The sequence below is a fragment of the Erpetoichthys calabaricus genome, chromosome 10 (assembly GCF_900747795.2).
Source record: "Erpetoichthys calabaricus chromosome 10, fErpCal1.3, whole genome shotgun sequence".
NCBI lineage: Eukaryota > Metazoa > Chordata > Cladistia > Polypteriformes > Polypteridae > Erpetoichthys > Erpetoichthys calabaricus.
The window spans coordinates 128,686,492-128,705,063 of NC_041403.2; the positions used below are offsets into that span (position 1 = coordinate 128,686,492).

At 39.0% G+C, this 18,572-nt stretch overlaps 1 protein-coding gene across 1 annotated transcript in view; it reads right to left on the bottom strand.

The window, feature by feature from the left end:
• Nucleotides 1-18,572, bottom strand: part of LOC114658435 (brefeldin A-inhibited guanine nucleotide-exchange protein 2-like) — a 923,594-nt gene that overhangs the window by 719,994 nt on the left and 185,028 nt on the right. Inside the window, exons 7-8 of the mRNA XM_051932465.1 lie at nt 17,651-17,790; nt 7,177-7,307 (exon numbers count right to left, since the gene is read on the bottom strand). Of these exons, the coding sequence (XP_051788425.1) occupies nt 7,177-7,307; nt 17,651-17,790 (271 nt within the window). The remainder of the gene's footprint in view (nt 1-7,176; nt 7,308-17,650; nt 17,791-18,572) is intronic.

The window sequence follows — 18,572 nt, forward strand, 5'->3', positions numbered from 1 at the left end:
GGAAGCATGTACCAGAAATTAAAAGACCCATTGTCCGCAGAAACCCGCGAAGCAGCGAAAAATCCGCGATATATATTTAAATATGCTTACATATAAAATCCGCGATGGAGTGAAGCCGCGAAAGGCGAAGCGCGATATAGCGAGGGATCACTGTACACAAAAATGCATTAAATTACTCTCTTTTGGATTTTCCTTAGTTTTGAAACTTTTTCTCTTAATACTAGGGGGCTCCGCCCCCTGCTCGCTTCGCTCGCCAACCCCTGGTGTTGGGTAATTATAAATAGCATGATGTATGTATGAGATATAGCATAGTGTGAAGGTGTAGATGACGCACATAGGAAGCAAAGAATAAATTGCAAGGCACAGTGTAAAGATTTATCGGAAAATTTCTTTGTACACAACAGTAGTAGTAAAGATGGTGTCTTGTTCTTGAATGAGTTTCCGTTGGCATGGATCATTTATAACCTAAACTTTAACGTCAGATGAACGTCGAACTCGTGAGAAGGACACATAAAGTTGTCCATGTCCAAAAACGGTTTCTTTGTACACAACATTAGTAGTAAAGATGGTGTCTTGTTCTTGAATGAGTTTCCCTTGGCATGGATCATTTATAACCTAAACTTTAACATCAGATGAACGTCGAACTCGTGAGAAGGACACATAAAGTTGTCCATGTCCAAAAACGGGGTCAGAGAGGTAGATGCCAACCTTGTTCATGGTTTGGCCTTGTGATTTGTTGATAGTCATGGCAAATGCAGGTTTAATGGGGAACTGTTGCCGTTTAAGTGTAAAAGGTAATTCTAGGTCAGAACTTGTAAGGTCAATTGTAGGAATCAGAACAGTATTGTTAGGATGTGATACTGTAAGAAGTTTTGCTTCAATAACATTGTGTGTCATGGTGTTGACGACTAAACGTGTATTATTGCATAAACCTTGTTTAGTGTTAAGGTTTCTTAATAGCATGATTATTGTTCTGATTGTAAGGTTAAGATTGTGTTGTGGTAATCCGGCTGGGTTAATAGTGTTCAAATATTGTAAGGGGAAATTAAGATGGTCATTGTTGTCATCAGAGTCAACTTTGTCAGAGCTTAGAAAAAGCCGTGCCTCTACAGGAAGTAATGCAATGACTTGGTTATTTATGTGATCAACATTAATATTTTTTGGACTTAATACAGTTCGTTGTGTTAAAAGGGGTATTTGGTCTAATGAGATTGCTTTTCGAAATATCTCCATAACTAAGTCGTCGCAGATAAAGGCTTGAGGAATTGTAATAATATCTGGGTGAAGTCCATCTGTATTGGTGAGTGTCCCATCTCCCAGTTGTAATAACCAATTGTTATATTCTGGATCTGGACATCGCATGTTTTGTACCAACTCTATATTTTGAAAGCAATGCCAATTGTCTGCGTAACATTTTTTCTTCCCCGGTTTTAGAAGCGCGTTGTAGGCGCAGACGTTTATTTTTTTTTTTGATGCGGGTTCGTGTTTGTGGTCCCGTTACTCGAGCCGTCTCGTTCTGTACCCGTGATCGTGAATTGATGACTTGTTTGTTCTTTATCGTTAGTAATCAGGGCCGGATTTATATGAAAAGAGGCCCTAGGCTATTCCACTTATGAGGCCCTTTTACCTTCCATTTTTAAGTTTGTAAATTACATGAGAGATAATAAAATTTTGCTAACAATTTGAATGTAGGCCCCTCTTGATCTTGAGGCCCTAGGCTGAAGCCTAGTTAGCCTATAGGAAAATCCGGCCCTGTTAGTAATATGGAAAAGTAATAAGGAGGATCGCACTCACTGTTAACATGCGGACTGTTCGTTTCTTCGTATTATTACCAATCAGGTGTCGCGCCTGTATATGTATTGTAGTTCAGTCTCTTGTTGTTTATGTATGACGTCGTCCGCGTATTTTAAGGTGGACTGAACAATTGCTGAGCGCATGGCATGTGGAGCAATAGCTAAGCACTGTCTAAAATCTCTTCCTAATAAAAGAACCTTTCCTCCAAAGGGAATATTATTATTCATCAATGCAATGCCAATTGTCTGCGTATTTTAAGGTGGACTGAACAATAGCTGAGCGCATGGCATGTGGAGCAATAGCTAAGCACTGTCTAAAATGTCCTCCTAATAAAAGTACCTTTCCTCCAAAGGGAATATTATTATTAATGAATGCAATGCCAATTGTACGCGTATTTTAAGGTGGACTGAACAATAGCTGAGCGCATTGCATGTGGAGTAATAGGTAAGCACTGTCTAAAATCTCCTCCTAATAAAAGTACCTTTCCTCCAAAGGGAATATTATTATTCATCAACGTTTGTAGAAGTTTATCAATGGTGTTGAGTAAGTGACTGGATGCCATTGTACATTCATCTGTAACTAATAGTTTTGCAAGACGGATGTCACGTGCATTGTTACTGTTCATTTTCATAGTGGATACCGATGTTTCTGTGATTGGGACCGGTATTTTGAATAAGGAGTGACATGTGTTTTTGGAGCCGAGACATTTTTTCTTCCGCGGTTTCAGAAGCGCGTTGTAGGCGCCGACGTGTATTGTTTGTGTGCTAGGGGCGCGTTGCCTCATTATCCATATTCTGATTCCTCCTTTTTGTGTACGTCCCGTTTCATGTGCAATGGGCTTTGTGTGGCGCACGCATCTGACTCCTTTTTTTTGTGTGCTAGGGGCGCGTTGCCTCATTTTTTATTTCTGTTAGTGGAGGGGGGCTTTGTGTGTCGTGGGTCTGAATCCTCTTTTTTGTGTGCGTACCGTTTTGTGTGCTATGTGGCGCTTGCGTCTGACTCCTTTGTTTTTGGTGTGCTAAGGGCGCGTTGCCTCATTTCTTATTTCTGTTAGTGGAGGGGTGCTTTGTGTGTCGTGGGTCTGAATCCTCTTTTTTGTGTGTGTCCTGTTTCGTGTGGTATGGGCTTCGTGTGGCCTTTGTTGCATGGGTCTGTTGCTATGGGCGCGGCGCATCATTTCTCAGTTTCCGATGCTTGGAGGGGGGCTTTGTGTGGCGCCTGCGCACTACGTCTTTTGTGTCCATGGCCCATGTCCCTGCGTCCATCCGGTTTACCATTCTCGTTTAGTAATATGGATTGATAACTGTTTAACTCTAGAATTACCAGAGCCAATGAAAAAACTCGTAATTCCGGCCCACCTTAAATCCCTTCGCACCACTCCATCAACGTCTTTTGTCTTTTAAATGTGCCGATAAGCCTAAGCAGCAAGCAGCCTGCTATACCATCCCCCCACCGCCTTAGAACAGGCAAGAAGTTCTCCCACTTCCTGCCCTGATTGATTATCTGGGAGTGAGCTACCCAGAATTGTAAGGGGAAATAATTTGATGTGTGTTTTGTGTCTACAACAATCTGTGTAAACACATCGTTAAAACAGAAAAGGTTTTCGTGTTTTAGTAATAAATAACAAAATGTAGACATGAACTGTATAATGTGTGAAGGCTGATGGCCGAATATCAAATAAACACTTTCACAAAAGGTGTAAGAACACTATAACAGCTTCCGTGGTGCTGTGGTTAGAACTGCCGACTTATAATGCAGAGGTCGTGATTTCGAAACCAGCTCCCCGGCAAATTTACCGTTTTGAGTAGTGAGCTTCTGTTATTGTTAACTCTTTTAGGGCTAATTTTTTTTTTTTGTTTCTTTTCTCCCAGGGCTGAATATTTTTCCAAAAACTAACATTTTTTAAAAAAGAACACAAAGCAATTGCTTAACATATCAAATCAACAAAAAATATTTACTTTTGACAAATGTTACTGTCTTGCATGTTGTATGAGCCTGCATACTATATGATTTCACATACATATCACATACATTTTACATAGCAAAGTCCTGCAAAGTCTGATCTCGCTCAAAACAGCCAATTTCAGTCATTGCCACATTGCACTCCTTACAATATGTGTTGCTTTGGTGCCTATTTTTCAATTGTCTGTTGCTGCACTTTCTCACATATATTGTTAGTGTGTACTGTAGAGAGACAAGTCACCCATTTGCCATCGTGCCATGCCACTGTCACCAAGTTTTCTGCCTGCATGAAAACCGTATTGTCACCTCTTTTCATCTTCTGAAACTTTATGAACTTTATGTATGGCATTATAGCCTGGCTCACCCCATGAGATTTGCTTCTGTTTATTACAGATGTGAATAAAACTTTGCAGCAGCACGTACCTATCACCACGCTGCATAACCTGTCCAAAGCCACCAGGGGACAAAACACGTTTGGACCAATGCTCCCTGAAGTTATATCACTAGTTCTGTCCCATCTCTATTTGTAATGCCACAGCGCGCTTCATCTCGTCTTTTGTTGTGGGTTTCCACTTTGAAAAACGAGAATGCGATGCAAACGCAGCCCGCGATTCAAAAAAATTCTCTGCCTACCTGTTTGTCTCGTCTGACAGTAGCTGAAAAGCAGCATCAGGAGACAGCAGCCTGAAGTACAGCAGCTGGTGATCTGTCGTGTCCAACAGCAAGCCATGCCATCTTGTAAACTCCGGTAGCCAGATCGGCTCTCAACGGATCAATGTCTGTTTATTTATCTCATGTGAACCTTGCCGTAGATGCATCGGCTGCGCGAAGGCACTCAACTGGCAGCAGATCCGCTGGCGCGGCATCGGCTGGTGTCTGATCAGCTGATGCCGGCTTCTCACTCTCTTGCTCGATCTCCTGATCACTGCCAATAAAATCCGATTCTGAAAAATCAAGAGTCCGACTCCGCAATAATGCGCAAAACATCGTCTGCCGAGTGATTTCTTTTCTGCACTTCCTTCGCTCCCTTTCACATGTCGATGCCATCTTGCCATTGTTTACATTTCGCAACTCACGCACACGCAAGGTTTAGTTGCCGAGTTAACGAGTCTAGCATTCCTCCAAGCACAGAGGGAATGCCTGTGACGTGACAGTGAGATTTGTCGCCATTAACAGCTGATTGTTGCCCTCTATCCGTGGATGCCGACTTTTGTCGACATTCGCCTTCAACCCCTCCTGTCGACAAGTCGACATCTGCCCTGAAAGAGTTAATATTATACAATATGAACATACATTTGATTTGTGTCTGTAACAGCCGGTATAAATTTATAGTACTTGTATAAGTAAGCGGTTTTTTTTTCACTTTTATTCTCTCAGTCACAGTCACGATCACGATACAACAACCACCCCCGACCCAAATCTGACGTGGTTACTTTTTATCTGAAACTGGGAATAACTGTAGATGTGAGTGATGTTTTGAGACAATGGAACTGGAAATTCTCTGATATGGATGGATAAAAGCTGACACACAAACGCTGTTCATTTTCAAATAATATTGCATTAGTGCGACAATATTTTCTGATTGGTTCTATTCAGGTCATTAAATGATTTCTTCAAAATGTCACACATATTTGTCACTTTCTTTTTTTCCGGTGCTGGGTTGACATCGTGCACCAGAAGGCGTGAATTTATTCAGTGCGGCAGGAGCACGCAGGTGGCCGGTTGCTTGTGATATAACAAGCTTTGACTTGGTTGCAATCAACGCACATGTACTGTACAAGGCATGCACGGGGGCACTGTGAAAACAAGAGTGTTCATGGCTCACCTTGCAGTGGAGGTTCGTCATCACTTCTTATAAGAAAAGGCAATGGATAAAGCAAAAGAGGATGCAACATCAACAAGCTTCTGTTCCAAGACCGCCACTTCCCCAGCCCCTCCAGTGTAATAGCAACCACAGCACAGAGAGAAGCGTGTACATTGCAACAGGTACACATGTCATAAACGTAGAAAGGATGGTCCTTGGGTGTGTGGGAACTGTTAACATTTGAATCTGATGATTGCATATAGCGCAGAACTGACCGCTCTATACTATTCTTTCCTCTGCATGTCCTGGAGTACAAAAAAAACAGTACTGTGCAACAAAAAGTGGACACTAGCAAGATCGGGAAAAAAAAAAAAAATGCGGTCACCGATTACAACCGCAAGAAGGCATTAGAATGAATATGAATAATATGAATAATGTTGCATCAGTGCCACAATATTTTCCAAAATGTACTATACAGGTCATAAATTGAGTTATTCCAAATATCATATATACATATGTCTCTGTTTTTTTGTCAGTGCGGCTTTGACATCATGGACCATTAGGTGCATACTAATTCAGCGTGAGCAGGAACACTCAATAAAACTGAATAAAAAAAAATTCAAATGACAGTGAGATACAAAGAAGGCAGATTCACCAGCGTTTGTGTGTCAGCTTTTATCCCTCCAGATCAGAGAATTTCCAGTTTCATTGTCTCAAAACATCACTGACATCTACAGTTATTCCCAGTTTCAGATAAAAAGTAACCGCGTCAGTTCGGGTGCCGTGGGGTGGCGGGCTGGGTGTTCTATCGTGATCGTGACTGAGAGAATAAAAGTGAAAAAAAAAAAAACGTTAACTTTTACAAGTTCTACAAATTTACACTGGGTGTTACAGACACAAATCAAATGTATGTTTTCATTGTATAATATTAACAATACGAGCAGCTTATTACTCAAAACGGTAAATTTGTCAGGAAACCGGTTTCGAATTCACAACCTCTGGACTATAAGTCAGCGGATCTTACCACTACACCATGGAAGCTGTCGTAGTGTATTTGTACCTTTTGTGAAAGTGTTTATTTGATATTTGGCCATCAGCCTTCACACATCATACAGCTCATGTCTACATTTTGTTATTTATTACTAAAACATGAAAAACGTTTCTGTTTTAACAATTTGTTTACATAGATTGCTGTAGACACAAAACACACATCAAATTATTTCCCTATACAATTCTGGACAGCTCACTCCCACATAATCAATCAAGGCAGGACCTGGGAGAAATTATCTACACAATTAGAAGACAAAAGAGGCTGACGGAGAGGTGCAAAGGGATTTAAGGTGGGCCGGATTTACACGTTTTTTTTTTGGCTCTGGTAATTCTAGTGTTAAATTCTGTATGATATTTAAAATGTCTTTTAATGATGTATAAAGGAAAATCTGAATTGGCCAAAACATAAAATTTGCTGCTTTATGCAAAATGACAACATCGCTGCTGAACCACAACCACCAATTCAAACAATAGCAACAGTGCCTCATATAAACTTCTCATATTTTAGCTAAAAGTGATGCTGTAACAAAAAGTAAAATCAGAAAAATGTGTCACACTTAACTTACTTTGGATCTGGTGGACCATCAGCTAATGGTTTCATTGACAGCTTACAAAGTGATCTAAAGACAAGGAATGCGTCTTTTTGTAATATATGAGAGAATCGAGCAGCTGGGGGACAAGGACTTGCTTCAGGATCCTAGTAGGAAAATAATCAATTAATTTGATTACATAAAAATACACACAATACAATGTACAAATTTGCTTGAAGTTTAATTAATGCACAATTTCAAATAAAGAGATAAAATACAAAATGTTCCACAAAACATCAAACATTTTTTTTTTTTTTTTTTAACTACACCCATATTTCACCAGCCAAAGCAAATATCTCACACTACCCGTTACATTGCAATCACACACATTACCCCACCGTAAGACTCAATATTTTAGATTATATCACAAAGTATAGAAAGTAATAATAATGAATACTAAGCAACAATCTGGATTAGGATCAGTTCTTTTCAAATATCAGTACTGCCAAGGAAGCCAAAAAGATGGTGTTGTGGAGCTGCGGGAATTGTGTGGCCCAGAGACAGCTGGTCAGGATTATGCGGCACCACCTGCCAAAAGTCCTTGGAAGGACCAGCCAAGAAGCAGTTTGAAGGATATATTCAATTAGATTGTAGATGTACATGCAGTGGCATCAATGTGCTGTGTTCCAGTAGCTGCTACCTTTGGTATTGTAAAAATCAGTCAAATTATTTAATCAGTTGACATTTTATTATGTTATAAATAACCCTGGCTTAAAGAAAATGAATTACAATTGTATCTTTGATTTCCTCCAAAATTTCCTTAACAGATTAAATATACTGGAAGGATTTGAGATGTGGCACTGCTGTGGAAAACATCCTACACTGTTACTGTTCCAAAAAAGGCAGGCACATCTTCAAGAAAAGCTTTAAGAGGCCAGTTCTAGACTATATGTTCTAGCAGACAACCTGGACCTACTGCAGACAAAGACTAAAGTGGATGATGCAATTACCTATCTGCTTGACAAAACAATTTCTCATGTGGATAAAACTGGCAGGACCGTGAGGATTATGTTTTTTGATTTCTCCAGTACTTTCAGTACCATCCAGCCATCCCTGTTAAGGCATAAGCTTAAGAGATATGAAGGTGGATGCGCCTAAAATGTCCCGTATAATGGACTATCTGTCAAGTAGAATACCGTTTGTCTAACTCAGGGACCCTGTCTCTGATTCGGATGTGAGCAACACTGAAGCACCTGATACAAGTATGAGACACAGTCTAAAAATCAGGTAGAGAAGCTTGTTTCTCGGTGTATAAAGAATTGTCTGCAAATTAACATCAGCAAAACCAAGGAATTGGTTATTGACTTTTGCCGCACCAAACAGCGTTTATTTCCAATCACTATTCAAGGAGTGGATATACAGGTGGTGTACTCCTACAAGTACCTGGGTTGCATATCAATGAGAGGTTGGACTAATCTAATAAAACGGAGGAACTAAATAAGAAAAAGCAAAGTAGTTTCTTTTTTATTAGGAGACAGCATTCCTTTAATGTGGGTAGCAATATCTTTCACATCTTCTACAACTCTGTGATGGCCAGCACAATTTTCTACCCTGTAGTGTGCTGGGTTAGTAACATAACTTCAAGAGTGGCCCACCAAATCAACAAGCTAATTAAAAATGTAGGCTCAATTATAGGACATACTTTGGAGCCCCTTGAGGTAGCAGAAAAGGAAAGAATTAAAACAAAACTGAGTGCCATTATGAACAGTGCTGCAATCCTCTCTCTGACACTCACTAACACTTAGTACTTTCAACAAACAAAATATTCAGCAAAAATATGTCAAGAAATGCTACTGTGGCTCATTTATACCAATAGCAATACGCCTACATAATGCCTCACAGTGACTGTAAAGTCAGAAGTTTACTTTTTTTAATTTTCATCTTTTTTCTCATTCTGGTGTGCGTTCAGAGAATAGTGTGCATGTATATATGTATGTTTATATTTTATATATAATGTATGTTTAATATTATATATTATACAATATTATGCATTATATACTCTATGTTTAAATTCCCCGCCTTTTCCGGTAATTCTAAGACGGGACTGGTCTGACTATAAATGCGATGTATTACTGACTACTCCCAATCAAAATTTAGGCCTGGTTATGGATGGGAATGACCCGATTCAAGCTATCTCCACACCATGTAATCAGCCGGAAGAGAAATATTTAAGTCCAAGAGGTGGATGGGGAGATTCCTGGGCCGATATGTCATCCACCCGTGCCTCGACAAGCCGGGAGGATCCCCCGCCCCTTGAGGTCAGACCGGACCCTCTCTCTAAGATGCAGTTTCCATTTAAGGAAACTCTGGCTTCTTTCAAAAGGGAGCACTGGAATGATAACTCCCTGAAATTTGCTAAAAATACAGTTGTAATACTCAATGGCCAACGCGCTCATCAGCCCATGCCACGAGGACCTCACTTTGTAACTAAGAATGATCTGTTGTATGGGTTGCAGAACACAAGGGAGAGGTGGAGAAGCTGCTGTAAATACCACAAACCTACCGGCGGCAGGTCTGTGAATTGGCAGACAACCACCTCCTAGGAGGCCATTTGGGTGCTGAAAAAACATTACAGCATATTAAGCTCCGATTCTATTGGCCGGGAATTAATGAGGAGGTTCTCTGTTTTTGTGTCACTTACCCAGAGTGTCAATTGCAGCAAATTCCTAGGAGGGACCAAGCTCCTCCTCCAATGTATCATCCTCTAGTCTAGAGATTTAATCAGACTCTCAAGCAAATGCTTCGCAAGGTGGTCAGCGGGGATGGGAGGAACTGGGATCAGCTCCTCCCCCTTCTGCTCTACCAATATCATACCTCACATTTCTCTCTCTCTGACTGATTTTCTCTCTCTCTCTCTCACTCAAGCGGAAGCACGAGCGGAGCAACGAGCGGAAGAACAGAGCAGCGGCGTTTCCCACAGGCACGTAGCCTAAGGATCTGTGCTAGTATCCCAAAGGTTGCCGGTTCGAATCCCCGTCACTGCCAAAAGAGATCCTACTCTGCTGGGCCCTTGAGCAAGGCCCTTCACCTGTAATTGCTCCAGGGGCAGTGGCTGACCCTGCGCTCTGACCCCAAGGGGTATGCGAAAACTACCAAATTCCTAATACAAGAAATTGCATAAGGCGAAATAAAGAAAAAAAAAAAAAAAAAAATAAAAAAAAGTTCATCTGAAGTAAAGCCGGCAGCTGACCAGTAGAAATAACCGGCAGTGAGAAACTAAAGTCGATCGCTCAGCGGGTGGTGGACACTTAAAGCCGACGGTCTCTGAAGCAGAAAGCACTTAAGTAACTACAGAAAACAGAGAAGATGACATCAACACTAAACGTAAGTTCTATCTGCTCTCTGCCCGTTGAGGGCACGTTTATATGTTGTGTGTCCTGCAGCATGTACAGTTCAGGTTTTCCGGCCGACAGTGTAGACAGCTTCACCTGCCAAAAGTGTTTAGTTAATTTAGAGTTGGTCAGGAAAATACGCGAATTGGAGGACTGCATTAGTAATCTGATAGCAATTAGGCAAACCGAAAATTGGATCGACTCGGTTTGTTTAGACAATTTGGCTACTTCTGTTTCGGCTTCAGTCTCTCCTGGTCCCACTGTAGTCAGTGCGTGGCCGAAGTCAGCAGCACCAATTCTGCAACAGGGTGTGTGGGTAACAGTAAGACGGGGGTCTAAGAATCCAAAATATAGTCCCCCGGCACCCAGGTCACCAATTCGGACCCAGAACAGATTCTCAACACTCTGCAGCACGCCTGTGGAAACTGAGAATAAGAAAGTGCTCATAATTGGCGATTCCATAGTGCAGAATGTTAGAATTCCAAACTGTGTTAAACCAGCAGTTAATGTTAAGTGCCTTGCAGGGGCCAAGATTTCTGGCATAGAGGCCGCATTGGACCATGTCGCAGACGACATCTACCTTATCTACTGTATCTACCTTATTGCTGCATGTCGGCACTAATGATATTTATTCACAGCAATCTGAGGTATTAAAGAGGAACTTCATCTCTCTATGCATCAAAGCCAAAAGAAAATATCGGAATTTAGTTGTATCTGGCCCCTTACCAAGATTTCATAGAGGGGATGTGATTTATAGCAGATTGCATTCCCTTCACTGCTGGCTAGAAACCTGGTGTGCAAACAAAAGCATAGCGTTTGTGAACAATTGGGATGATTTTTGGGAAAGGCCTGGATTTTTCAGAAGAGATGGTCTTCATCCTAACTGGAGGGGATCTTATGTATTATCCCAAAATATGGTAGCAAAACTGCCTGGTTGACTGATAAGAGCACCATCCAGGCCGCAGTCATGTGATCTTAAATCACAGGCTGTTGTTTATCCCACCTGTTACTATCCTGAAGCTGTTACCCATAATCCTTGTCATGGGGCATCCAGTAAATTTAGTCTTGATACAAACCTTAAATTAATTGATAACCAAAAAATAAGATGTATAATTAGACCATGGGATAAAACCAGACCCTCCACCAGGGGCATCTGTAATAGAAATTTACTTCAAATTAAAACAAAAAATATATCAGCAGTTCAGAAAGAACCATGCAGTTTTAAATGCTGCTTATTGAACATTCGCTCTCTTGGCACTAAAGCTGTTTTGGTAAATGATATCATATTAAGTACAAAATCTGATCTGTGTCTTCTCACTGAAACCTGGCTTAGTAAATGTGACACTGTACCCCTAGCTGAGGCGTCACCAGATGGCTACTCATTCCTTCATAAGTCTAGAGATTTTGGTCGAGGAGGAGACCTTGGAATAATTCATTGTAACAAAATGCAAATCACTTCTAAAAATGTAGGCAACTTTACATCCTTTGAAGCATTCATTTTAAATATTAAAACAGATTCCAACACAATTATAGTGCTAGTCTACAGACCATCAGGGCCTTATTCATTGTTCATGACTTAATTTAGCAACCTTCTATCTGATTTGGCTATAAATTATGATCACGTAGTACTGATGGGGGATTTTAATGTACACATTGATGTGGAAACTGACACTTTTAGCAAATGTTTTACTTATTTGTTAAATTCAGCAGGATTTTGTCAGATTGTCAAAGGTCCAACTCATAATCATAACCACACATTAGATTTAATTATAACTTACAAAGTTGAAATTCAAAATTTAAATATCACTCCAATAAAATGAAGTTATTTCCGATCACTACTTAATTACATTTGATTTAGTCCTGCCCTTGTCAACACACTCCCAGATTAAAACAAAGACAGTGCGACATCTAGATTGTAATTCTGCTTCAAAATTTATAGACATTTTGAGTAAGTCAAGTATAATTGTGGAAAACATAATGTTAATTTTCACTCATATGCAGATGACACCCAGTTATATCTTTCATTTAAATCAAATGAAGTTTCTCCGATGTTGTCTTTAATTAGGTGTGTTAGCAAATTAAAGCAGTGGATGAATGAGAACTACTTGTCTTTAAATACAGATAAAACAGAGATGTTAATTGTTGGAGGGAATGACGCTGATCATAACAATACTTTGTCATCGTTTAACTCAGTTGGAATCCCAATTAATTTTACTGAATCAGCCCGCAATCTAGGAGTTATCTCTGACTCTAGCATGTCATTTAAAGCGCATATTACAAAGTTGTCCAAAACATGCTTCTTCAATCTTAAAAATGTTAGGAAATTAAGGCGATTTCTAAATAAACAGGATTCTGAGACATTAATTCATGCATTTATCTCTAGTAGGACTGACTACTGCAATGCGGTGTTCACTGGATGTTTAAACTGTTCTTTATACAGCCACCAGTTAATACAAAATGCGGCTGCAAGAATTATTACAAGAACAAGCAAATACGAACACATAACTCCAGTTCTTAAATCCTTACACTGGCTCCCGGTTAAGTTTAGGGCAGATTTCAAAATCCTTCTTTTAACATATAAAGCATTAAATGGCCTATGTCCGGCTTACTTGTCTGAACTTATCATGACTTACAAATCAGAGCGCACATTAAGATCTCAAGATGCTGGTCTGCTTATGGTTCCAAGGATTAATAAAATAACAATGGGAGGTCGAGCTTTTAGTTACAGGGCCCCTAAACTATGGAATGGTCTTCCTGCTACTATAAGAGATGCCCCTTCGGTCTCAGCTTTTAAATCCCGGCTGAAGATTCACTACTTCAGTTTAGCATATCCTGACTAGAGCTGCTGATTAACTGTACATACTGCATCTCTGTTGTTAGTCATTAGCACTAAAACATAAGTAACATGATAGTTAGAATTGGATACTAACCCTCACCTATTCTGTTTCTCTTCTCGGTACTCAAATGTGGCACTTGGTGCCACGGCCCACCTGCCAAGTTGTTTTGCCTGCCTAAGGTAAAGTCAACCCTTATGGAGGATCGCAGTAATCGTGAGAAAGAGGGGTCCTTTCACCGGATTGGCTGGCTCAACACTGTTTCAGCCGTGGAATGGCCAAATAGGGGACGTAGCTTGATGCATGAGGTCTCCAGAAGTCTAAAATTATCCAAATCTTATTATGTGATATCATCTACTGTTAAATTCTGCTCCGTACTTCTAAAATATTTTTATTTTTTATTGAGGATTTGTTCTGTTCTGTGTATTGTATTGTACTGACCCCCTTCTTTTGACACCCACTGCACGCCCAACCTACCTGGAAAAGGGTCCCTCTTTGAACTGCCTTTCCCAAGGTTTTTTCCATTTTTCCCTACTAGGTTTTTTTGGGAGTTTTTCCTTGTCTTCTTAGAGAGTCAAGGCTGGGGGGCTGTTAAAGCCCATTGCGGCACTTCCTGTGTGATCATGGGCTATACAAAAATAAACTGTATTGTATTGTAATATATTAGAATATATCTCACAATTACGCAATTGATTTGGAAAAATTTTGCCCATTTTAAAACATCACAAGAAAGAGGCGCAAGCAGTACAGGCCAACTATTAAGACCGTAGTACTACTCTCTGAGAATTCCATACGGGGGATTGGGTCATGGTTTTAGTTCCTACCTCCCACTCTAAATTGCTAGCCTATGGGCAGGGCCCCCTATGAAATCAAGGAGAGGAAAGGACTTGACAATTATTTGGTGAAACAACCCAATTGTCGACCAAGCCAGAGGGTATATCATATAAACTTGCAGAAGTCGTGAAAGGAAAGGGATCCCAATCCCTTCTCCGCTCAGCCACACCCTTTCTTTGCTCAGAAACATATATTTAACTTTGGTACTGAATTAAATTCCAGACAGAGACGGGAGCTCAAAGCAACTATCCTGTCCTTCCCTCGAGGTAGTGAGCGAGAAGCCAGGAAGGACCTCTCTGATTGCACACAACATTGTGACCGAGCCCAGGGTTATTGTTTGAGAGCACCCCTATCGTCTTCCCAAGGCAAAGAAACCAGAGGTAGAGCTTCAAATCAAACGCATGTTACAGAGAAAAGTTATAGTCCCTGGTCCAGTCCAATAGTCTTGGTTAGTAAGCCTGACAGTAGTTGGAGGTTTTGCAATAACTTCTGTTTGAGACTTTCGAATTTTAGTACTTTCATAATTTCTAACCTACTCTGCATGTGTATTGCACCAATGTTTTTGAACCTCTTTACAATGTTCTATTTTGTCTTCTACTCTGTCTTTTCTTCTTCTACTGTTTGTGTTTTATTTCCACCCCCACTTGGACCTGTTAGGTTTTCAATTCATCTCTTGGTACAAAGTCTCGTCTCGTGGGACTTGAAATTATCTCTCTGAAAATGTCTTGTCTCAAGATTTTTTTATATAATATAAACAAGCTGTGATACCTGTACAATAAAAAGTAACAAGAATGTCTTAAATTTTTAAAACAATTCAGTATTTTAGTCTCTCATAGAATGCAAAAATAAAGCAATTCACTTTGACAAACTGCAGCTTCCTTTTATATATAGTTCTGTGGTAAATTCTTCATTGCTGTACGACAAAGCAGGCACATTTTCCATTTTGCTAGGTATTCTAGTAGCAGTTAAGATTGCAGAATAACCTGGAATGCTAAAATCCAGCCGCACCTTCCCCCAACCTATATTCCACAATACATGGCTAAACTGCAGATCATAACAACACTTTGGAATGCAGCCTCTGCTCCTTACCTTATAACATGTTCAATCCCAACAAATAACATTGCAGAGACATCACTTAGGTGTCAAGGTGGTAACTCTAAGTTCAAACAAAGAGCTATAACTCAACAAGTGGTAAACTTTATGATCAAACTAATGTGCCTATGAGCTTGCACTGGTTCTGTATCTCACAAACTTTCTTTGCCCTTGAAGCTACTCTCCATAGAGCCTTGGAGATAGGTGCACTAACCTAGCACTAAGAGCTACTCTTCCAAGTCAAGCCCTGTGCTTGTGACTGAGCCCTATCTGAGAAGACTGAGAAGCAGCATCACACCACATCATGGATAAAGGACCACACAACAACAGCAATAACTCCACACAACATCAGACATCATCTTTAAAGACTTGGTATCATAAAACTGTTTATTTGTACCTGTATGTTTAGAACTCTAAATAGTAAATAAACAGACCACCTCTTCTATGTTAGTTATTTGTCTCTCGTGCCAGTCTTGCATTCAGTATTCCATGTCAATATACTGTTTATGCAGTTTATCATACTACTATAATAATAATACAATACATTGTACTATTCTGTTTCTTAAAATGAGTGTGCTTCAGTTAGCCTGACATAAGTCTAAAGGCTGGAGGCGCACCACTTACAAAAAAGAAAGGAATGATAAATAAAATGGGAGCCTTGACCAATTATTTAATTAATTACTGACATTGCTGAAGATATACAAAGAATTAATTATCCTAATTAAAATTCCTTCTTCTTCCTATAGTTTCGTTCAGGAGTTACCAGAAATCTTCTGTTGACTTTGGCTACTGCACTAGTACACCTGGTTCTGCCTATGACTACCTCATAATTAGAATCAGGTTTGACTGTTAGTGTAACTTAAGAAAACATGGATTGACTGAAATGTCTAGAGAACAACTTTAGAAACCCAAGGAATGTTGTTCTATGTATATTGCAAGATATCCTGGCAATGTCAAGTAAAATGGATCCTGGTCAATGTTCCAGTTCATTGTGAGACACATTAACACATGGCGCACTACTTACAGTCACTGAAACACAAGTTAAAATTTTGAGAATACAGGAGGAAACATCCTTCTAATAACAATGTGGTATTTAATATGTATAATATTAAAATTTATTAGTTTTTGTCAGAAAAGTATCTTGTCACCCCACAATAAGAAACGTTAGGAGGCAAACTATCATTAAAGGTCCAAAAGTGTACAATTGTACAAGTAATTACTACCTCAGTACTGATGGATGACTGTAAAGGGATACAGGGCAAAAGACTTTAATTAACATCAACAAAAAGTCTGAAACATAAGAAATATATCAATGTATACTGAGACTTGATTTGAAGCTAGCTACTATAGGTACACTAACCCATCATGAGATTTGTATCAAAGGATGCTTATACTGAACAGAGTTGTTGCAGGACATACAGATTGGTTTTTGAAGTTTTGAGTTTTACTTGCTGCACTACATAATGTAAATTTCTAGATGTTGTTGCAATAAATTGCTACTCTTATTTTACTTTTTCTAACCTAATGATGAGTTGTACAGTGTAAATGTAAAATCTTTCACATTTATTTTATTTTAAGCTTTCTTCAAGATTTTTTATTGCTAGGGAGAAATGTGATTGGATCAATATGGCAAAGATGTTGAACGTATGTAGATGAACATAAATAGCACATAGGATGAAGCTCCATCTTTACTATACCCCACTGTACAGTTTAATAATTTTTAGCCCTTTTCCCACATCAACGCATTACAACTCACACTTAACACTTCTTAAGCCTCACCTACAAACTTATTATGGCAAAATTTTAAATGTCTTCCTACAGATACAGAAATGGAATGCAACATCTTTTCCTATTCTCTTTATGGTTTTGTTTACAATCAATAGCACATTGATTGCTAATTTTGAAGAAACAATAAAATTCAGTAAACTCTTACTTGATTCCAAATTATTTTTTTTCTCCAGCTCTTTTCCAGTCAGCTTCACAACTTTCTCCAAATGCTTAATTGTTTCAAAAGAAGCATACAGTAATCTAATGCATCCCTGTTTCTTTTGTAAATATGAATGAGCATATCAATTTTCCATATGTAAGAAATCCACCTTCTCTTACAAATGAATTTGAAACATTAGGCAAATTATTAGTATGGTGTTGGCAAAGCAAAATACAACTGAATAAATTCATTACTTTTTATATAGTTTTCTGTTGAAGCAAAAGTGCAGTGGAATTAAGATTGCATAGAACACATCCAACTACAACAAAATAGAAGCACTGATTAGGATATTCTTATTTTACAATATAAAAACAAACATATAGAATAATTCAAATCTGCCCATCCTGACTTTAACCCATAGCTATACATACCATTATGTCAGTAGAAAACACTGATATCCTGTTCACAGCAATTCCATTTGCATGTGCACTCTCTGTTCCTTCTGTTGGAAGCACCATGTCATCTTTCCAAGCTTCTAAAGTCAAAACTTCACTCACTATGGACTCCCTTTCTAAATCACAGATAAGGAAGATACAAGACAAACACAAAAAGACTATTTTTATAGACCAGTGCTTGAAACAATTCATGCTGTTTTGGTGTTAGTAAGCAATTTATAATGTTTTTCTTTATTAGTTTCACAAATCTATACTTACACACTTTGAAACATTTTTAAAAAAGTGAAAGACTAAAACTCCTTTCCTGTGATGTAATTAATGTTTTCACTTCAGCTGTATTAATACTGTTATTCCATATTCCTGTTGGTATGAAAGTGTGCCTAAGTAAAAAGAAGTAATAAGTGCATGTCTCTACCCCCCTAATTTCTACATTGTCAAGGTATGTGATAAGATAGCAACAGGAAGATTTTTTTAAATATACAGTATGTAGTTTAATCTCATAGACACACCAGAGCTTTTTCACAAGGAAAAACAGTCAACTTTTAAGCATGCAAAGGGGGGAAAAAAAACATCCTACAACTTATACCCAGAGATGAGAGAATGGTTTAACAAAAACCTTTAATAAAAAAGGACAGAAACACACTATAAATTAATCATTTGTACAACTTGGAAAACTAGATTTTGGTTCACTTAAACACTATGTTCGGAAAACAAATTACGGGCATCTGAAATAAAAAAAAGATATCCTGGATTATAAATGTTTATAGCTGAAAGACTACAAACAATAATGTTTTACTTCTAATTGACATTTTATAAAATCTACAGTATACTGTATGTTTAACACATAGCTGCTAATAATGGTATGTAACTAAAAGATATACTATACTTCCACAAGTGG